A 19,863-nucleotide genomic window follows, 5' to 3' on the forward strand; every position below is an offset into this window, starting at 1 on the left:
AATTGTTATCAAATCTTTATTATTCATAATCATTAATTGTCATATATATGTAAATCATATTAGATAATTCCGTAGCTTTTATTTAAGGAAAGAATACACACTTTATATATTTTAGGTTAATATAATGTTATCTAGTGTTATATAATTATGAAATAATGTGACACCATTAGATTAAGTTATACTTTATATTAGATTCTCTAGTATTCTTTGAAATGAAATTTAGAAGACATTTAGAGTGCCACCTAGGATTTGAGAGTTTTTTTAATTAATACAAAATTAAAGTTCTAATTTTTCAAATGCTTATCAATTAATATATAGAGGATACTACTCCAGCCGATTGATTCTATAACCGACTACGACTTTAACACCCCCCCTTTATATTATTGGTATTAGTTTATAACTTAGTTTGGTGTATGTAAAAGTGAAAAGGGGTGTGTAAGAATCGTAATTGTGAAAAGTCACATTTATGTCTACTCTTTTATATCAAGTCTTCACATTTTGAACTATTTCCACTTTGATCAAGTTGAAATAAAATTTAACAGGGTATAGAAAAAAAAATATATATAAAACATGGTATCAAAGCTTTTAAAATTCAAGCTCAAATCGAAGCACAAAGAAAAACATATTCAAAGTATTAGTAGTATACATAACTATAACTATTTATATTGTTTAAGGTTTGCTAGTATACAATAAATTGAAGCTATATTAGACTTATAATTAAGTAATTCTATGCAATAATTAAAACAAGATAACACTTTTTTGAATTCTCTTTGTTTTTTTTTCAACTAGGATAAGATCCGTGTTTCGCGCAAAATGAAAAATGAAAGTCAATGTTCAAAAACATTTAGGTGATGTATTTAACTGAGAGTGTTAAGTGATTTATATCAATACTGGGCTGATGTAATTTGAATTTCAGTTTTTAATAGAATGCCCTTTTCACAAAAAATAAATAAAAATTTTAGGCTTCTTATTTTCAGATTTCTTTTTCTTAGAGCATCTGCATCAATGAACCCCCTTTTGGGATTCATAAAGATTTTTTATATTTTTTTAGTGGGACCATGAATAGTGATGAACTTCTATCTATTGTGTTCCTGCATTGGTGAACCTGAAGAAGAGGTTCATAGGAATAAAATAATATTTTTTTTTAAGTTTTCAATATATTGACAATACATGAATAAAATATAATAATTTTTAAAATATTTTAAAAGTTTTTATTCAATACATTAAGAATATTCATGAACATACAAAGATTATTCATCTACATTACCAAACTTTTTCCATACATTTTCAACTAAATCAGCTTTCAAACGATCATGTTTCTCTGAATCTCGAACTTCATTGCGAATGCCTAACATATTACCGATATTAAAACTTGTTCTCCTTTTCACCTTGGAACTTCTGCTTGACTCTCCTGACTCGAACTCAGATGTATCAATTTGAGTGTATCCGTCTCGTTCGTTCTCTACTATCATATTGTGCAATATGACACAAGTTCTCATAATCCTTCCTATCTTTTCCTTGTCCCATAGTAGAACTGGGTTTTTAACTATTGAAAACCTTGATTGCAATACTCCAAAAGCCCGTTCGACATCTTTTCTGGTGGATTCTTGACGTTTAGCAAATAGCTTTGCTTTAGGACCTTGAGGAAGTGGGATGGATTGGATAAATGTTGACCAATTTGGATAAATTCCGTCAGTAAGGTAGTAGGCCATACGATAAGTGTGGTTGTTGACCTTGAACTTAACTTTAGGTGCTCGACCTTGTAAAATGTCATCAAAAACTGGTGACCGATCAAGAACATTGATATCGTTGAGGGTACCTGGTAATCCGAAAAACGCGTGCCATATCCAAAGATCTTGTGATGCCACAGCTTCTAAGACAATTGTCGGCTTTCCTGAACCACGTGTGTACTGACCTTTCCAAGCCGTAGGGCAGTTTTTCCACTCCCAATGCATACAATCGATGCTGCCTATCATCCCTGGAAACCCGCGTACCTCTCCAACATCGAGTAATCGTTGAAGATCATCCTCATTAGGTCTTCTTAGATACTCATCTCCAAACAATTGTATTATCCCATTAGTGAAATTTTCCAAACATAAACGTGTTGTACTTTCACCAAGTCGGAGATATTCGTCATATGTATCTCCCGATTGACCATATGCTAGCATACGTATAGCTGCCGTACACTTTTGAAGTGCAGATAGCCCGTACCTTCCGTGAGCATTTCTTCTTTGCTGAAAGTATGGAACTTCACTACTTAGGCGATCGACAATGCGAAGGAACAATGGCTTGTTCATTCGAAAACGCCGCCTAAACATTTCCGATGGGTATGTAGGATTTTCCTTGAAATAGTCGTTTAATAGTTGATTGTGTCCTCGTTCCCGATTTCTTTCGATATAAGCTCGTCTCTTCGGGTTGTTGGCTTGACCATCAACTATTGAGTCGATGAAATTATCAACTACTTGGTCGACCATTTCTTCTAAAGCTTCATCTACTTCATCACTTGATGAGGAAGACATTGTTGAAGCAATTTATTTCTCTTTTCCTTCTTACAAAAGGCAAAAGGGGGTTTGTAAATCATATTTAATCCTATTATTATTTTCTTTATTTCATTAAAACTTATAAAAACATTACTATCTTACAACAACATTATTTTTTTCCTTTAAAACTTACAAAAACATTACTATCTTACAACAACATTATTTTTTTTTCCTTTAAAACTTATAAAAACTTATAGATATGTAAAAAATAGTGAAGAAAAGTTTTGAACTAACCTCTATGGATTGGTTGATGACAAGGAGAAGTGATCGTAATGTTGACAAGAATCAAAGCTAGTGTGGAGAAGATAATGATTGTATGAAAGTGTGGTGATAGTGAGAAGAATCGTGGTGATGGTTGTATGAAAGTGTGAAAGTGTGGTGATGGTTGAGAAGAATCCAAGCTAGTGTGGAGTGATCATAGTTTTGTGAGAAGAATCAAACAACATTTTATAAATAGAGGAGTGAAAGAGGAATTGCACAAACAGAAGTGAGAGACATAGTTTATATATAGAGACATATTTTACATTTCCGTGAATCAAGTTGATCGGGTACATACACCCGTGAGTACAAAACAGAACCCGTGGGTACATACACCCGTGAGTACAAAACAGAACCCGTGGGTACATACACCCGTGAGTAGAAAACATAACATGTGAGTACATACACCCGTGAGTAGAAAACAGAACATGTGGGTACATTCACCCATTAAAGCCGATGAAGTTAAAAGAAGTGTAGAAAGATACAAAATTATACACTCTCCTGTGAATCAAACTGACATTACCTACTACTACAAGCATCCACCTCCTGCAACCCGTGACCTGATACCTAAAGAAACCAAGATAAAGAACAAGCAACCCGTGACCTGCAAAGCAAAACAGATTCAAACTTATTCAATAAACTTAAAGCAAAACATATTCAACAGATATCAAATGCCATCAAGTTCATATAAACCATTAACCTACTCAAAAATTCAAAAAAAAAATTAAAGCCACTGACCAAATCAAAGCATTTCAGAAATAAGTTTATTTTTTAGAGACACTTCTTGATCAGAAAGTGTATCTTCAATTTTTGCTAGCAAACGATCAAGGATTTTCTGTTTGGATATGTTATTTTTAACAGCTAATATGCTCTCTATCTGATCAAAAGCTGCTTCATTTGCGTGCTTCTTGCGTTTGGCTGCTTTGCTAGCCTTAACACCAGGAGGCCTAACATCTTCCTCGGCAGGCACCTCCTCCGCAGGTTCCTTCCTTTTCTCCTTTGCACCATCTTTCGACAATGAGTGTGATCTCCATTTTTGATCAAACCTAATCTCCCTCCAACAATGTTCAAGACTGAACTTGACATGATAGTCATTAAAGAAGATGTCATGGGCAGCCTTCATGAGATCATTCTCATTTTGGCCACTCGCTTGCTCCTTCAAAGCGGCTTCATGGCTTCCCACAAACTTGCACACCTGCTCATTCACCCTTCCCCACCTCTGCTTACATTGACTCCACTCCCTAGGAATGGAGCCAATGAGCAGAGGGCTAGCATTGACATACTCCTCTATTCGCTTCCAAAACTTACCTGCCTTCTGCTCATTACTCACGATTGGATCCTTGCTGGTGTTCAACCAAGCACTGATCAGCATAACGTCTTCCTTAGTTGTCCACTTTTGCTTTGACGCAGGTTTAGGAACCTCAGAACACCCTAAGTCTATTGTTTGACTGCTCTGGGAAGCTAGTAGGTTAACCAACCCGGGAGAGTTAAGGGAAAAAGGATCCATTTTGATTTTCGATAAATGGGTTTAAAATTTGGTTTGTGTTTTCAGATGTGGATTGCCTATGATTTTAAACTAGTTTTGGCTTTGAAAGGACAAAAAATTAAACATACTCTAACTACCAAACATTGATTAAAGTTAATTAGAGAACAACTACTACACAGAGAGCATTCAATAAACATCAAATCAGTTTTTAAAACTCAACCATTCATTACGCTACCAACCAAAACACAACTACACGGATTTGAAACTCAACCATTCATTAACATTCATTACGCAACTACCTAGTTCAGTTCAAGTTCAACTCTACCAAGCACTCGAACTAATTAAGCTTCAGTGTTACCTTTTGTTTTCAGTCGAAGCAGAGCTTCTCCAAGTCCGCGACCTGCACAGAGAGGTTATAAACCTGCCCAGTGAGGTTATCACCCAGTGAGGTTATCAACCTCGTGATTGAGGGCTTTAACCTCTGCCTGGACATGGAAACAACAACCTTCAGTTAATAAAAAATGAAGGAAAATATTACAAATTTAAAACAAAATTTTGGAAGTCACTTTACCTCCAGTCTCTCAATCTGATTATTGACCTCCGGCACCCACTTGATCACCAGCTCAACCTCCTCCACACGCTTAGTGAGGCGTTCGATATGCTCCTGTACACCAATCACCCAAGGCTGACGGTAATGAAACCCATCAGCCTTGTTAACAACAAAAACACATATGAGAATCTCGTTTGAAAACAAAAATAAATGGAAAGAATTTAATTGAGAAGAAGCGCTTACCTCGTACTTTTTGCAGCTGAAGAACCGCTTCCCAGGAAGGGTGTCGTAGTCGTCCTTCCCCCAAACCTCGTCAATGATTCTCCCACCACAGGGACACCTTGTCGGAATCCCGTATTCTGAATCAGCCACGTATCCTTGCATATTGATGAACTCCTTGTGCCTCTTTGTCTCTCTTCTCTCTTCTGCGGGATCCATCTGTACCAGAAAAAGCAAAGATTAGAACACAATCAACGGTTAATCAAAACTAGAAACTCGATTTCGAACCCTAACTAAAAACCCCCAAATTGATTTCAAATCCCCGATAAACGAACCCTAAATGGAACCCGCATGACGATTTCAAACCATAAATCGAAACCCCCGTATCGATTTTGAACCCTACATCGAAACCCCCAAATCGATTTTCAACCGAGAACGCTTTCGAGCCCAAATCGATTCAATCAAACCGTCAAAGTAGTCGATACTGACCTGAGATCGTCTAGGAGAGAGTCTGACGTCGATTAGATCGAGAAAATCTCCGGCTGTCGCGTCGCACGAGAAATCGCCTCCAAGAGAAAGAAACCCTAGCTTTTGAAAACAGAAGAGAAAATGATTCTTCTCACGCGAAACCCTATTTTTCTCCCATTCGACGCGATAACGCGTAGCCACTGCCTGTTCGACGCGTGGCTTGAACCCGTATCATACGGGTTTACTCGCAAGAGCCGGATCACCGATTTAAACCCATTAAATCTTTTCTTTCTAATTTCTGGGCCTATGAATCCAAGTCCATGAACCTCTATTAAACCGCTGATGCGGATGCTCTTAGTATCTTTAAATTCAAGGCTCTCAGTTCGTGATAACAATATCTTTGTGAGATTCTATGCATTGGGAAACACAGTGTGCAAGGAAAATATGTGGTTTAAATTCTCCCACTTGCGTACCTAAGAAAGAACAGAATGCTATACTATCCCCCACCATAGCTAGGTAACTTAAGACCATGTTTATCCCTAAAAATCCATTTGAGTTTCTTAGATTTTTTTTATCTAAAAAAAAAAATTAAAAAGCAAACCAATCGCGGACCGCCACGAATCAGTGGAGCCCGCGAACAGTGTAAAAAACTCACTAAAATCGGTTCTTAATTAGTAGTTTTTGTAACCGATTCTTAAGGGTTTTGTGGGGGTCCACGCACTAAGAACATCACTAAAGACTCCGGATAAACATGCTCTAAATGTTTTTCCGCACCATGTGCAATAAATTTTTTTAAAATCTAACTTATATTTAAAAATAAATTTTATTAAATATTATAGATTTTACTATTTTCTTATTAATATTTAATATAGATTTGATATATATTAAATCAATTTGTATAAAACTAATAAAAATGATATAACATTGTATAATTATCAAAAATTTAGCCTAAACAATATTTATAAAATTTGTAGGTATACAAAAAACTAATGATTTTACGATTAGATATTTAAATTTTTTAAAAATTGTAGAAATTTTTGAAAACTTTAGAAATTATTTAGATTTTTTTTATATCTAACGATCAATAAAAATTGACAAGTTAACATGGGCGGACAAGATCGTTTTTGCTGAGTAATTCAATTGCTCGAGTCTTGTATTTTTTATTATGGATGAGGTTGTGGCGTGCGACAAGTAGAAAACATCGGGTGATCGGAGATTTGTTGGGATTTGGGATCGGGTTTTAAAGGTAAGGTTTGATGAATACATTCCCCGTCCCCCATGACTTGGATCTTAATTATGGTTTTATTTTTATTTTTTTTCAACCAATTAATTATGGTTTTATTATGCGTGGGGGGGGGGAGGGGGGGGGGGGGGGGTTTGGAGTGTTAGGAAAATTTTATATGATAGTAATTTGGGAAATTAATCATTACAAGTTGGGCCTAAAATTATAGGAAACAGAGGCAGATCGTAGCCCAGTTGACAGCCCAGACGGTGGCGCTAGGCAAATAACAGTGATTTATAATAAGACGACCAAAGGGGAAAACAGATATCGAGAAAAACCCTAAAATTTGAATAGCGGGGAGAGTTGGAAAGAGGATGCCGAAGACGAGGAGGATGAGCGATCTTCCGCAGGAATTGGTTGGGGAGAAGATACTGACGAAGGTTCCGATAACATCAGTGAAGGAGGTTCGATCTACTTGCAAAAAATGGGAGGCAATAACCAAAAGCTGGGTGGTTTTGGGTAAAGCAGCAGCAGCAGCAGCAGCAGCAGGGCCGCATGAGTTTCTGGGGTTCATGACGATGAATGCCAAGGTCTACTCTCTGAGGTTCCATCTCCGCGAAGAAGAAGAAGAAGATTTGGTTGTTGATGTGTCGGCAAAGCAGGTAGATTTGCTTAATCAGTTGGAGATATCAAAGGTATATCACTGCGATGGGTTGGTGTTATGCGTGGCTACGGACCACTCGAAGCTGGTGGTGTGGAACCCTTACCTGTGTCAAACAAGGTTGATCGGACCGAGAGAAAACTTCAACATAAGAGACAATTACGCCATCGGATACTCCTCCTCCTCCTCAGAGCGCGACCACAAAATCCTGAGGTTTGTGGATGATTACAGTGCCCCTGGACCAACACGCGTTTTCAGGTGCGAAATCTATGGAATTAGCTCTGATTCATGGAGAGTCCTCAAGCCCAAGCCCGAGTGGAAGATACAGATAAATGAGCATCACCGAGGCGTGTCTGTCAAGGGAAACACCTACTTTTTTGCTCACGAGAGGTTTGTTGTTATAGATGACTTTGGCGGAAGGGACTGCGAGGTGGAAGATTTCTTACTCTGTTTTGATTTTACCAAAGAGAGGTTTGGACCACGCCTCCCTCTTCCTTTTCACTCTTACAATGAAGACTGCGTCACCCTCTCAAACGTTAGAGATGACCAGCTTGCGGTCCTGTTTGGTGCTTTTGAATCTGACAGTTTTGAGATTTGGGTTACCCTTACTGTTGAGCCCGACCATGTGTCCTGGAGCAAGTTTTTGCTAGTGGAACCGGGGCCTGCTTTGAAGTTTAAGCTTAATGATTATTTTGGTGGGAGCTTCTTTGTTGATGAGGAAAACAAAGTTGCTGTGGTGTTTGAAATATCTGATCCTCATCAACACACCGCTTTTGTCTTTGGACAAGCCGGCTACATCCAATCTGTGAATCTCGGACAAGTTACCAAAATCCAATACCTTTGCCCCTATACCACAAAGCACCTTGAAGCCCTTCTTCCTCCACTTGTTTGCTCTTCCTCTTACCGTCCAAGCTTAATGCAAGTCAAGCGAACCCCTCTGCACAAAAGGAAACGCCACCTGCTCAGGGGTAAGTCTAAGTTTATTATTACGATTCAGAATTGCCATTACCTATTCTGAATGTTTGATTTTCACAACTTTGCAGGTTAAAATTGAGCATGTTAATCTGCAGTCCAAGTTTGGTTGTGATCGCAGTTCCGTCTATCTAATCTCTTTTTGTCTCTAAGACTCTTGTGTTTAAACTCTTGTAGTGTTTTTGACATTGCCCCTATGTTTTCCATGGTCTATCTTGTGTTTGTCTTATCCTAAATACCGCTCATATTTAGAAATTTTAACTCGAATTTCAAAATGATAACATAACCTTTGTCGAGTCCTTTTTATTACAAAAATTGATTTTACTACCTACACTCCTAGTACGTTCAAGTAGTTGTAAACTCTTATCAACTCCCACCACAACGAAACATTATTTTGAAAATTATATGTTCTTGATTTAAACAACTTTTTATTTTCTTTCAATTAACCATTGGATCAAGAACAAGATGGATCCAAAGCTGTTGTTCTGTTTGCCCACAAGGAGATGCATTGTTTAACCCTCTTAATACTATGTTTATTCAAATGGCTTGCATTCTCGTCTTCTCTCATCTCAGCTGCTCTTTCTCCTTCTCAAACCATGTGGTCAAGCTCACGCAACACCTTATTTTTAGGACCTTTTTAAAATTAATGTTATCTGTTTTTTTTCTTCCAGGCTGGGATTGTGTTGAGCCCTGCTCTGCTCTCAAGAATCCCTAAAGTTAAACAACTCTTCCTCCAGAAAGATGCAGCATCTTTCTTCTCATTCGCTTTGTGAACATCTTTCATGTTCTTGAATTCGATCTACCATTAGCCTCTATGGTGTCTTGTGGTCTCCTCAGCCTCGCCTTCTTCTATCTCCTCAAACCTTTATTACAAATCAAAGAGAACTAACTTCACCTTCTTCTTGGTTCTGTTCATTACCTTGTCTAACACGGCGTGTCCTCCGTTCAATAGCTGATTGGAAACTCAACACATCTGAGATTGGACGGTTGACTATCTCCTGTGCATTGCTCAATGAATTAACAAACGTGGTGGTCTACACACTATAATCATCGCGGTCATATCTCCTCATGGTTCCTTGATTGGTGATCTCTTCCTATTTATTTTCGTGACATGATCCCTAAAGAGAAATACCTATCAAAAGCTGAAATATCACTTTCATGGTGACATGTGTCGATGCACATGCAAATTTGAAATTCCTGATGGTCTAGTCTCACCTACTTTAATAGTCTAGAGATATCCATTTCCAAAACCTTTAGAAAAATCCATTTTATACCAATCAGATAATAGAAACAGATAATTACGTAATTGACTAAAACCTTTTTAAAAGTAAACATTTCGGACCCACGAAAACACACGCTTCCTCGCCAGCGACGCCTTTCACGTTTCCGTTTCCGTTTCCGTTTCACCAAACGTAACATATAACATAATACTACGAAACTTGCTTTGATCCATCGAGAGAGATTCGCAGTGATGGCGTTTTGGAGGCTGAGCTCTGGAGACGCCACGGGTTTCAAGTTCCTCTTCTCAATCGCTTCCCTCTACGCTCTTATGGTGGCGATTGCTTACTGCGTCCTCCACATGAAACACATCTCCCCGCTCCCCTTCGACGCGCCTCTGGATCGATTCTCCGAAGTCAGAGCCGTCGAACACATCCGCGTCTTGGCCGAGGAGATCGACGGTCGCCAGGTGATTCGGCGTCGTTTTACTCTTAACAAACTCCTTTTCTTCTTCTTCTACTGATTATAATCCTTAATTGGTTTCTGTTAGGAGGGACGACCTGGGCTTAGAGAAGCGGCAACGTACATTAAATCTCAGTTGGAGATGGTGAAGGAGAGAGCTGGGCCTAATCTAAGGTGACTGAATCAGAGATATCACGAGTTGTTTAATGAATGCTGAGATTTGTCACTTCACATGCACTCAACTAATAGTATATTAATTGGTTTCAGCGTTATCAAAAAGAATGTTCTTTTTTTTTTTATTGATCGGAGATGAAAAATTGAATGCTTGTTGTTGTGTAGAGTTGAGGTGGAGGAGACGCAGGTGGATGGCTCCTTTAGCATGATGTTTCTTGGCCACAGCATTTCACTTGGTTACAGAAACCACACTAATATACTTATGCGGTATTCTTTTCTTAATCCCCAAAGTATTATTCTTTACTATTGAATTTTGTTCTAGCCAAAATTGCAGTTACTGTTTGCTGGTAAAGGCAATCTATGTACAGTTTTTTGGGGGGTTCTTTAGTCTGACTGAGAATGTTGAGGAAATCAAGGTCTATTGTGTTAGACTTTCTGGTTTGTATTTATTGTTCAGGAGGCCTTCCTTGTTTGTGTTACTATTTTATTCAGTCATCAATAGTCTGCAACATTGAATGGTTGTGTCCCCACTTATTAATGCTTAAGCATTTGACCAATTTTATTTTCCTTGCAGTATTTCGTCGATGCATTCTCTTGACACCGATGCATCTGTATTGATGAATGCACATTTTGACAGTCCTGTCAACTCCCCTGGAGCTGGTGACTGTGCGTCATGTGTAGGTGCGTTTGGTACATTTCTTTAGTTCTAGGCCAATATATCATGGTTGTGTTTTTTTTTTCTATTTGCAGCATCACTGCTTGAAGTAGCTAGACTGGTAGTAGATTCAGGCTGGGCCCCGCCTCAACCTATAATTTTTCTCTTCAACGGTGCTGAAGAGCTTTTTATGCTGGTAAAACATTTATGGTGCTTAGTACTGTTTCACATGGGATATTGTTTTATTTGGTAAATAGGATGAAGTTTATACCATAGTCAAGGTGCTGAAATTAAGCTTAATACTTTACATGGTTGTGTGGCTTTTTGTCGTTTGTTTAGGGCTCACACGGCTTCATGACGCAGCATAAGCTGAAAGACACCATTGGAGCTTTTGTAAACGTGGAAGCTTCTGGGACAGGGGGTATTGGTAAGATCTGATCTACGTTTTATTAGTATTCCCTAAGACATGTCTGTGAAAGTATTAATGAATAATGCCTTTTTACTTATGGCAAGTTCCTTTCCCTGCTAATCTATTCCTCTACATGAAAATGATGTTCTTAAGTTTGATCTTCTCTTTAGCTTCTGTGATGACTGAAACAAAAAAAAAAAGCTTATCTTTAAACATGTGTCTAGACCACTGCCTTGAACATGTAGAAAAGCTTCTCTTACTACATCCTGTCTCTAGAAATTAATGCATACACATTCGTTATCCTTTAGACACTAGGAAATATGTGTATCAGGTTCAAGTCTTTGCTTGTCAGTGAGTAATTGTTTTGAAGTTTTTATTGTGCTAATTGCTCGTACATTTGACTTGATGTTGATGGTTGACAGATCTGGTCTGCCAATCAGGACCTGGATCGTGGCCTTCCAATGTCTACTCTCAAGCAGCAATGCATCCAATGGCGCAGAGTTCTGCACAGGTCTCTCTCTCCCACTCTTTTGCCCTATGATAGACATGCACGCTCACACACAAATCTGCTCTTTTTTTTTTCCAAGTGATAGTCGGTTCAGTGATATACTGTGTCCTACCATTTTGTTTCGTGTTCATCTGCATCACTGACTGTAAGTTGTTCTGTGAAATTCCCCAGGATGTTTTCCCTGTAATTCCCGGAGACACCGATTACAGAATGTTTGCAGAAGATTATGGCGACATTCCCGGGCTAGACATTATCTTTCTTCGAGGCGGTTACTACTACCATACTTCCTTTGATACAGTTGACAGAATATTGTATGCATCATTTTGGTATATATAATTATGGTTGTACTTTTCCTTACTATTGTTTATTATTTAGTACCCCTCGTTTCACAGACTATCTTTAAACCAGACCTGGAAGCATGCAAGCACGTGGAGAAAACTTAATCAGTATACTTAAAGCCTTCACGAGTTCTTCTAAGCTGAAGGTTGCTAGCGAAAGAAAGTCGCTTGACATGGATGCTAACAGGGACATGGTTGAAAGAGCTGTTTTCTTTGATTACTTAACACTGTTCATGGTGGGTGCTTTTGACTCTGTTCATCATTTTTTTATAGCTTGTTTACAGTCTCTTGACAAGCTGAAATCACGAAATCTATCAGGTGTATTATCCAAGAAGAGTGGCCATGGTACTGCACAACATTCCAGCCGCGTTGTTCTTTTTTGCTCCCATCTTCTTGTATATGCGGGACCCTGGGATACACCCTTTGTTATCAATCTTCTGGGCATTTTCGAAAGGTAAAAAATTTGCAGTCGATTATTTTCTTAATCTGTTTTGTTATCATGTATTCTTCTCCCACTTGCGAGATGTTTTGGAGATTGAACATTTTTAATCGTTGCCTGATAGGAGTTATACAACATACCGCTGGGATTTTACTTGGCGTCATATTCCCAGTTCTCTTTTCAGTCATCAGATTGTTCTTTGCTTATCCCATGAGCTGGTTGGTTTTGTATACATTGTTACGTTTTTCCACATTTTATTAATGCTAAATAGAGGTGTCGAGAATGTTGATATTTTATTGGTAGGGGAGACTTACTATACTTGTTCTGGAAATGCAGGTTTGCTCATTTATACTTAGCTTTCTTGATGTTCATCCCCTGTTCATTTTTTGGTCTTTTACTTCCAAGAACTATCTCTGATCGCGTCTCACCTTGTCATGGTGTTTCATCTAAGAAGATTATGAAAGTTGTAAAGTCCTTATTCTTCCTCTTGGCTCATTCGCGTCCCTGTCTATTACTAGAAAATGATTTTTAACTATGTTCTTGTAGGAAACATCTGATGAAGCGAGGTTTTGGGGAGCATTTGGGCTCTACGCTTTTGTTACTTCGGTATGCACCTTTGTTCGATCAGTTTAGTTTACACGTTACCTCAAAATTTTGTTATTTGTTAGGCTGATCCATGACTAACAGGATAAACGTTTTCAGGCATATTTCTTCGCTGGATTAAATGGAGGATTCATGACATTTGTAATCTGCATTTCTATGCTACTGGGGTGGATTGCTTTCTGTTTATCTGTCAAGTCATATGGCCATGATTCAATTAAGTAAGACTTCTAGCCTTTCACTGAACTACGAGTGTTGTACCTAACAGTATTTAACTTATGTAACGTTGAGATTGAGAATAAATTTAACTTGAAAATTTTCGCGGCACAGGACAAAAATTCTTTAGCCAATAAGACCCATGTTCATAATTTATAAACTTGATTTAAACAGCAGTCTAGATTCCCACCTCTGATACTTTTTCTCGGTATATGTTTTCTAGACGACATATCTTTCTTTTAAACTTTTGTGTGATAAAAGTTCATCTCATCCAGGTCTCCCATGTTTTATGTGATAGCCCTTGTTCCCTGCCTTCTATATTCTGTCTATTTTAGTGGTATTCTTGCACTACTTCTGATTGAGAAGACAGGAATGATGGGAGCAGTTCCACCACCGTATGGTTAGTTTTCACTGAACTCGATTCTTTCCGAAAGCATCTCTTGTTTCAGCTTATCGATTCACGGCATTTGAGAAGGCCTGTTGCAATTGCAAGTCAGTGCTAAGATAATTTCTGTACACGATCTCGCTTTGCAGGTTTTTATCTTGCAGATGTAGCAGTAGCTGCGGTCACTGGAATTGTCACTGGCTTGTGTGTGGGCCCAATAATACCAATTTGTGGTCGTTGGCTAGCCAAAGCTTCGATCTTGAAATTCCTGCTACATTTCACTGTGGTTATGTTGGCTTTATCATCACAGCTCTTTCCTTATAGCAAAGATGCGCCGAAGAGAGTTATACTGCAACACACATTCTTCTCTGCGGGTAGCCTCTACTCACCCAATATGGATCTGCTATCCTTTTTTGGCGTTATTGATGTAAACCTTCTCTTACTGAATCGAAGTAAATTTTCTAAATGTGCCTTATATAGGTGGAAATGAAATCACAGGTTCAAGTTACGATTTAGCCGTCATTGATTCAAATTCGATGGAGTTCGTTTTTAAACATGCTCCGGAGGTGGCAGAGAAACTTCATGCCGGCCCTTCTTTTTCATTGGGAAACGCTGAAGTGTCTCCTCAAGAAGCTTGGCTGGTACGTTAGTTAGACTCCCTCCTCTCTTACGTACTGTAGACAGGATAGTAAGGTGTATTCAGCTTGGAGTTAAAGAATTGAATGGTATCTGCAGGCACTTTTCCCTATTTCTTGTGTAGTAACAACAAACGGGAGGTTCCCTGCCAAAGCCAACAAGATTTTGGAACGATATAGCCAATTACCGCACTTAAAAACTGATAAACCGCCAACAACATTTGATAACGGAACTCGCAGGGTTCATCTGGAACTCTCTCTGGGGTAAGTTGGATTAAAATCCATAAAAAAAGACTCCAAAAATAAACTTTTTGTTGGGTCTTGTTTTGCTATTTATTGTCGCCATATTCTATTTGCAGGTCACTGGAAGAGATCTGGGTCTCGGTTCTAAACGTAACGGGGCCACTATCAAGATGGTCTTTTGCAGATGGCAAACCTCCAGGTCAGACACAAAGACCCTCTCCCTTTTTCTCTCTCTTTCCAATCCATTTACTAAAAAGCCATAAAACCGAAATGGCCTTGTCACTGCAGCTCCTGAACTCCCATCGGGTGGTCCTCCGTCTTATATATTGAGACTGAGTGGCAACAGCAGTGAGAAGTGGATCTTCTGGTTAGAGGTAACACCAAGTTTTATGTTCTAAAATCCCTTTAGTTAAGGTAAACGGGACTGAATCCAAGGTTGATTATGGCAGGCTAATAAAGAAGAAGAATTGAGAGTAGACTTAGCTGTTCTTGATCAACGTGTTGATGAAGAAACTAGACATTTGAAAAGTCTGTTCCCTGGATGGTCGGATGTCATTGCCTACAGTAGCTTTCTTTCTACTTACTCCTTTTAGTCTCTCCAAAAGAATAATAATAACCCCTTCTCTTAGCACGGACGGGGGCATAGAGTTCAATGTTTTTCTTGATATATTTATATAAGTAATATTTATGATTTTTTTTAATAACATGGTCGCTATATTTGATGATGATTTATCTTTGTTGATATAGTCCAGCAACAATTTTAACCCCTTTTACACAACATAAAGAGACAACGGTCAACGGAGCGTTTGAATATCAGTGTAACAGAGTCTAATGGTCATCTACATCAGTAAACCAACTTTCTGATGTAAATCTTAATAACTCTTATATGCAAAGTTTGTTTTATCTTTTTTCATTTGGAACATGAATCTAAGGAGACTTGAGGATTCAAAAAGTTGAAAAAAGATTAGGTTAGGTAACTTTCTGTACAAGTAAATTCAATAAACCAGAGATTTGTGAACATTAGGCTCTGATCTTTGCTCAGGCTTTGATTTGGATTTTAAGTTGGATTATCATTAACTAAAGAAAGGAGAAAAAAAAGGAAAGAAAAACTGTAAATAAAGTCGGCTTTCGCTTAATAACAAAAATAAAATAAAAAATAAGGTCGGTTTTTACTCAAATCACGAAATCATTATCTCGATCTCCTACTAACCTAAGGTCTCTTTATATAAGAAACGCATACGCAAACCAATTTTCCAAAGTTTTCCTCTCACACCACAAAAAAAAACTAAACCCTTACCAATCTCCTGTCTCTTTCGATTCGTCATGGCAAGAGTTTCTAAAACCATCAGATTCATCGTCGTGTTCCTCTTGATAACGTTCTCTCTGTTTTCTTGTGAGGCACGTATTCGGTTTACGAATGATTGCACGAGTACTGATAACGTCGACAAAAACCAGAAGCAGCTACAAGACCTTCCCAAGAGATTTGTTCAGGTGGAGAAAGTTTCAAAAAAGCCACGCCCTGGTCGCTACCCCGCCAGGGTTGAAGACCACGTCAACTTTTTCATGGAATCTGAGCTCTTCACTTTTCCAACGATGATGCGTAATGTCGAAGCTTCTCTCTCGAGGATGCGTTGAAGCCAAAAATCTCAAGATCGTTTCTTCGCTTAGTTTTTTTTGTATTGTTTTCTTTGTTGTTATGCTCAATAGTCAATAGTTTCGTGTGTAAGAATATCGAACTTATATTGATACAGAAGATAATTCCGTGTCGATTATTACGTAAAAGTAAAAGAGACTAGAGAGGGAGAGGCGAGCTCATCGTTAGCTTGAGACTGGTTCGTATTGTTGAGAGGAAGCACCCAGTCGAGATTCGAGAACCATATCTCTCAGAGCTTGAGATTGAGTCGTGTGTTGTTTCCTTAAGCTGCTTGCTCTGTTTATTTTATTTTTTATTTTTTTATTCTAATAGATAATCAAAGTGTAAGATCTTATATTATCAGAACTTAAGGTTAAATCCACATATAATTTTTAAAAACTAATAGTATTATTCCACATCAATACTCAAATTAAGAAGATTTTCAAATTCTAAAATTATGTATAAACTAGGGATTAACCCGGGCTACGCCCGGGATTTTTATTTTTTTCTAATTTAAGTTGTTAAATTATTTATATTTAGGTTATGATATATATTTATATAAATTTTAAGATGCATGTCATAATTAAAATTTATTTTTAAATTTTAACACGTTAAATTAACATATTTTTTACTATTTAAATATTTTTTTGTAATTTTGTTGGCTATATAGTTATCTTATTTAGCAAAACTATCTGTTGAATGTTGGAATAAATGTTTTAGATATTTAATTAATCTGCAGAGTATTTTCAGAGCGACCACATGCTCAACAATCGATCGATCCGTAAAAAGATGGTCGATCTCCTTGGCCAGGTAAGTACAATTTTAGCAAAAATATCTTTGATTTTCAAATATTAAGTATATAACTATTCTTTTGAATATTGTTTTTTTTGAATTGTATTTTTTGATTAAATTATTGTATTATAATGTTTATGTAGATATTTTTTGTGATGTTTGAATTTGTGATGTTAGTATACTTAACCTAGATGATATTGATGTTTAACAATTTTTTTTTTTGGAAATAGAATATAATGATATATCAAAACGTATCTAATACTTGTTAAATGATAATATAATGTAAATTACATCCATTATTTGAAAATAACCATTTTTTTTTAAATCCGAAATTATTTTTATTTAAAAACATTATTCATATATAATATAATAGTTTAAGTTTGGAAGATTAATCTATATATATAAATTATGTATTTTTTTAAAAAAAATAATTTAAGATATTATATATTGAGTAACTGAATAAAAGCTGAATTTCTTTTCTTGAAAATGAAATATTTATATTTTTGTCTTCATGATATACTCACCAATCCAGCATTGATATTTATAACTCAGTATGTTTTTTAAAAAACTTAGTTTTAAGTAATAAACGAATTTAATAAATTAAATTCATCACCTATAATGTTCTGTAAACTATATTTGAAAACCCTCTAAAATTATATTTTAAGCATATTATTACTATTATTTAATTTAAGTTATTTTAAACATAATATATGCTAAACTAACTTAAATTATATTTACAATAAGACCATCCTAAACCGGTTAATAAACCAAAAACAATACTAAACCAACATGAACCAATACCTGATTCGGCGAGGAAAGAAATGTTTCAGGATAAACGCTTGAATGGTTATTAACTGTAATGGTTTGATCATGAAAGAGTTAGTAATGAATATCAACAATAAAATTATGGATTAGATTAATTTAAATTTGTAAGAATATCTTTGAGTCTATGAAAATCAATTCAATTCCCATGAATAAGTTTGGCTTTTGGATGTTGCGGGTTTCCCAACAATGAATCCACCTAACAAAAAGTTCATTGTTACAAAAAATATCTTTCAAGGTCATTAAAAGTTTTTGGGACGGCAAGAGTCGATGGTGGAACCATTTTTTTGCACGAGTGCTTTGAATTTTTCCTTGATAGTGTGAGGTTGATGTTGATGGAATAATGAATTTTATAGGGATTTTCTTGATGTAAAACTATACATTTTTATTTTTTTTGTTTAATGTGGTATTTCTATTTTTATATAATTTACTACTATTTTAAGATAGATGTTTAAATCCTAATGTACTTTTTCCATTTTTTAAAATGCTTGTTTCCATTTGTTATATTTTTTATTTACTTAATATCTATATTTTATAATTTAAAATATATATTTAAATCTTAATGAATTTTTTCCATTTTTTAAATTGTGTAATTACTTATATTATATATATTACATTTTAAGATAGATGTTTAATGCTTAATGAACTTTTTCCATTTTTTTTTAAATTGTGTATTTACTTATTATTAAAATTATAAGTAAATAATAAGTTGTTAAATTATTTATATTTAGGTTATGATATATGTTTATATAAATGTTAGATACATGTCATAATTAAAATTTATTTTTAAATTTTAACACGTTAAATTAACATATTTTTTACTATTTAAATATTTTTTTGTAATTTTGTTGGCTATCTAGTTATCATATTTAACAAAACTATCTGTTGAGTGTTGGAATAAATGTTTTAAATATTTAATTAAACTGCAAAGTATTTTCGGATCGACCACATGCTCAACAATCGATCGATCCGTAAAAAGATGGTCGATCTCCTTGGCCAGGTAAGTACAATTTTAGCAAAAATATCTTTGATTTTCAAATATTAAGTATATAACTATTCTTTTGAATATTTTTTTTGAATTGTATTTTTTGATTAAATTATTGTATTATAATGGTTATGTAAATATTTTTTGTGATGTTTGAATTTGTGCTGTTAGTATACTTAACCTAAATGATATTGATGTTTAACAATTTATTTTTTTCTGGAAATAGAAAATAATGATATATCAAAACGTATCTAATACTTATTAAATGATTGTATAACGTAAATTACATCCATTATTTGAAAATAACCATTCGTTGTTTTTATATTTTTTTTAAATCAGAAATTATTTTTATTTAAAAACGTTATTCATATATAATATAATAGTTTAATTTTGGGAGATCAATTTATATATATAAATTATGTATATTTTTTTAAAAATAATTTAAGATATTATATATTGAGTAACTGAATAAAAGCTGAATTTCTTATCTTGAAAATTAAATATTTATATTTTTGTCTTCATGATATACTCACCAATCCAGCATTGATATTTATAACTCAATATATTTTTAAGAAAAACTTAGTTTTATGTAATAAACGAATTTAATAAATTAAATTCATCACCTATAATGTTCTGTAAACTATATTTGAAAATTCTCTAAAATTATATTTTAATCATAATATTACTATTATTTAATTTAAGTTATTTTAAGCATAATATATGCTAAACCAACTTAAATTATATTTACAATAGTACCATCCTAAACCGGTTAATAAACAAAAAACAATATTACACCAACATGAACCAATACCTGATTCGGCTAGGAAAGAAGTGTTTCGGGATAAACGCTTGAATGGTTATTAACTGTAATGGTTTGATCATGAAAGAGTAATATGAATATTAACAATAAAATTGTGGATTAGATTAATTTAAATTTGTAAGAATACCTTTGAGTCCATGAAAAACAATTCAA

General features: G+C 35.5%; 3 protein-coding genes across 3 annotated transcripts; 2 read left to right on the forward strand and 1 right to left on the reverse strand.

Annotated features, from left to right (window-relative positions):
• Positions 1-3,238: 3,238 nt before the first annotated feature.
• LOC106403470 (glutathione S-transferase T3-like) lies at positions 3,239-4,305 on the reverse strand. The gene is made up of 2 exons (XM_048759917.1): positions 3,621-4,305; positions 3,239-3,402 (listed from the first exon to the last, which is right to left on the reverse strand). Exons 1-2 carry the CDS (start codon positions 4,303-4,305, stop codon positions 3,239-3,241), a joined length of 849 nt encoding a protein of 282 aa, XP_048615874.1.
• Positions 4,306-7,055: 2,750 nt separating this feature from the next.
• On the forward strand, positions 7,056-8,605 carry LOC106405831 (F-box/kelch-repeat protein At1g24800). Its single transcript, XM_013846379.3, has 2 exons — positions 7,056-8,372; positions 8,448-8,605. Exons 1-2 carry the CDS (start codon positions 7,118-7,120, stop codon positions 8,450-8,452), a joined length of 1,260 nt encoding a protein of 419 aa, XP_013701833.2. The 5' UTR covers positions 7,056-7,117; the 3' UTR covers positions 8,453-8,605.
• A 1,117-nt stretch (positions 8,606-9,722) lies between these two features.
• On the forward strand, positions 9,723-15,386 carry LOC106405830 (endoplasmic reticulum metallopeptidase 1). The gene is made up of 21 exons (XM_013846378.3): positions 9,723-10,063; positions 10,145-10,230; positions 10,396-10,497; positions 10,805-10,911; positions 10,981-11,081; positions 11,225-11,312; positions 11,717-11,805; positions 11,974-12,113; positions 12,211-12,376; positions 12,459-12,594; positions 12,704-12,797; positions 12,916-13,045; positions 13,126-13,185; positions 13,282-13,400; positions 13,671-13,795; positions 13,930-14,154; positions 14,261-14,421; positions 14,516-14,679; positions 14,775-14,857; positions 14,947-15,032; positions 15,108-15,386. The coding sequence occupies exons 1-21, from the start codon at positions 9,848-9,850 to the stop codon at positions 15,249-15,251; spliced, it is 2,622 nt and encodes an 873-aa protein (XP_013701832.2). The 5' UTR covers positions 9,723-9,847; the 3' UTR covers positions 15,252-15,386.
• The last annotated feature ends 4,477 nt before the right edge of the window (positions 15,387-19,863 follow it).

Source organism: Brassica napus, chromosome C6 (assembly GCF_020379485.1).
Source record: "Brassica napus cultivar Da-Ae chromosome C6, Da-Ae, whole genome shotgun sequence".
NCBI classification, from domain to species: domain Eukaryota; kingdom Viridiplantae; phylum Streptophyta; class Magnoliopsida; order Brassicales; family Brassicaceae; genus Brassica; species Brassica napus.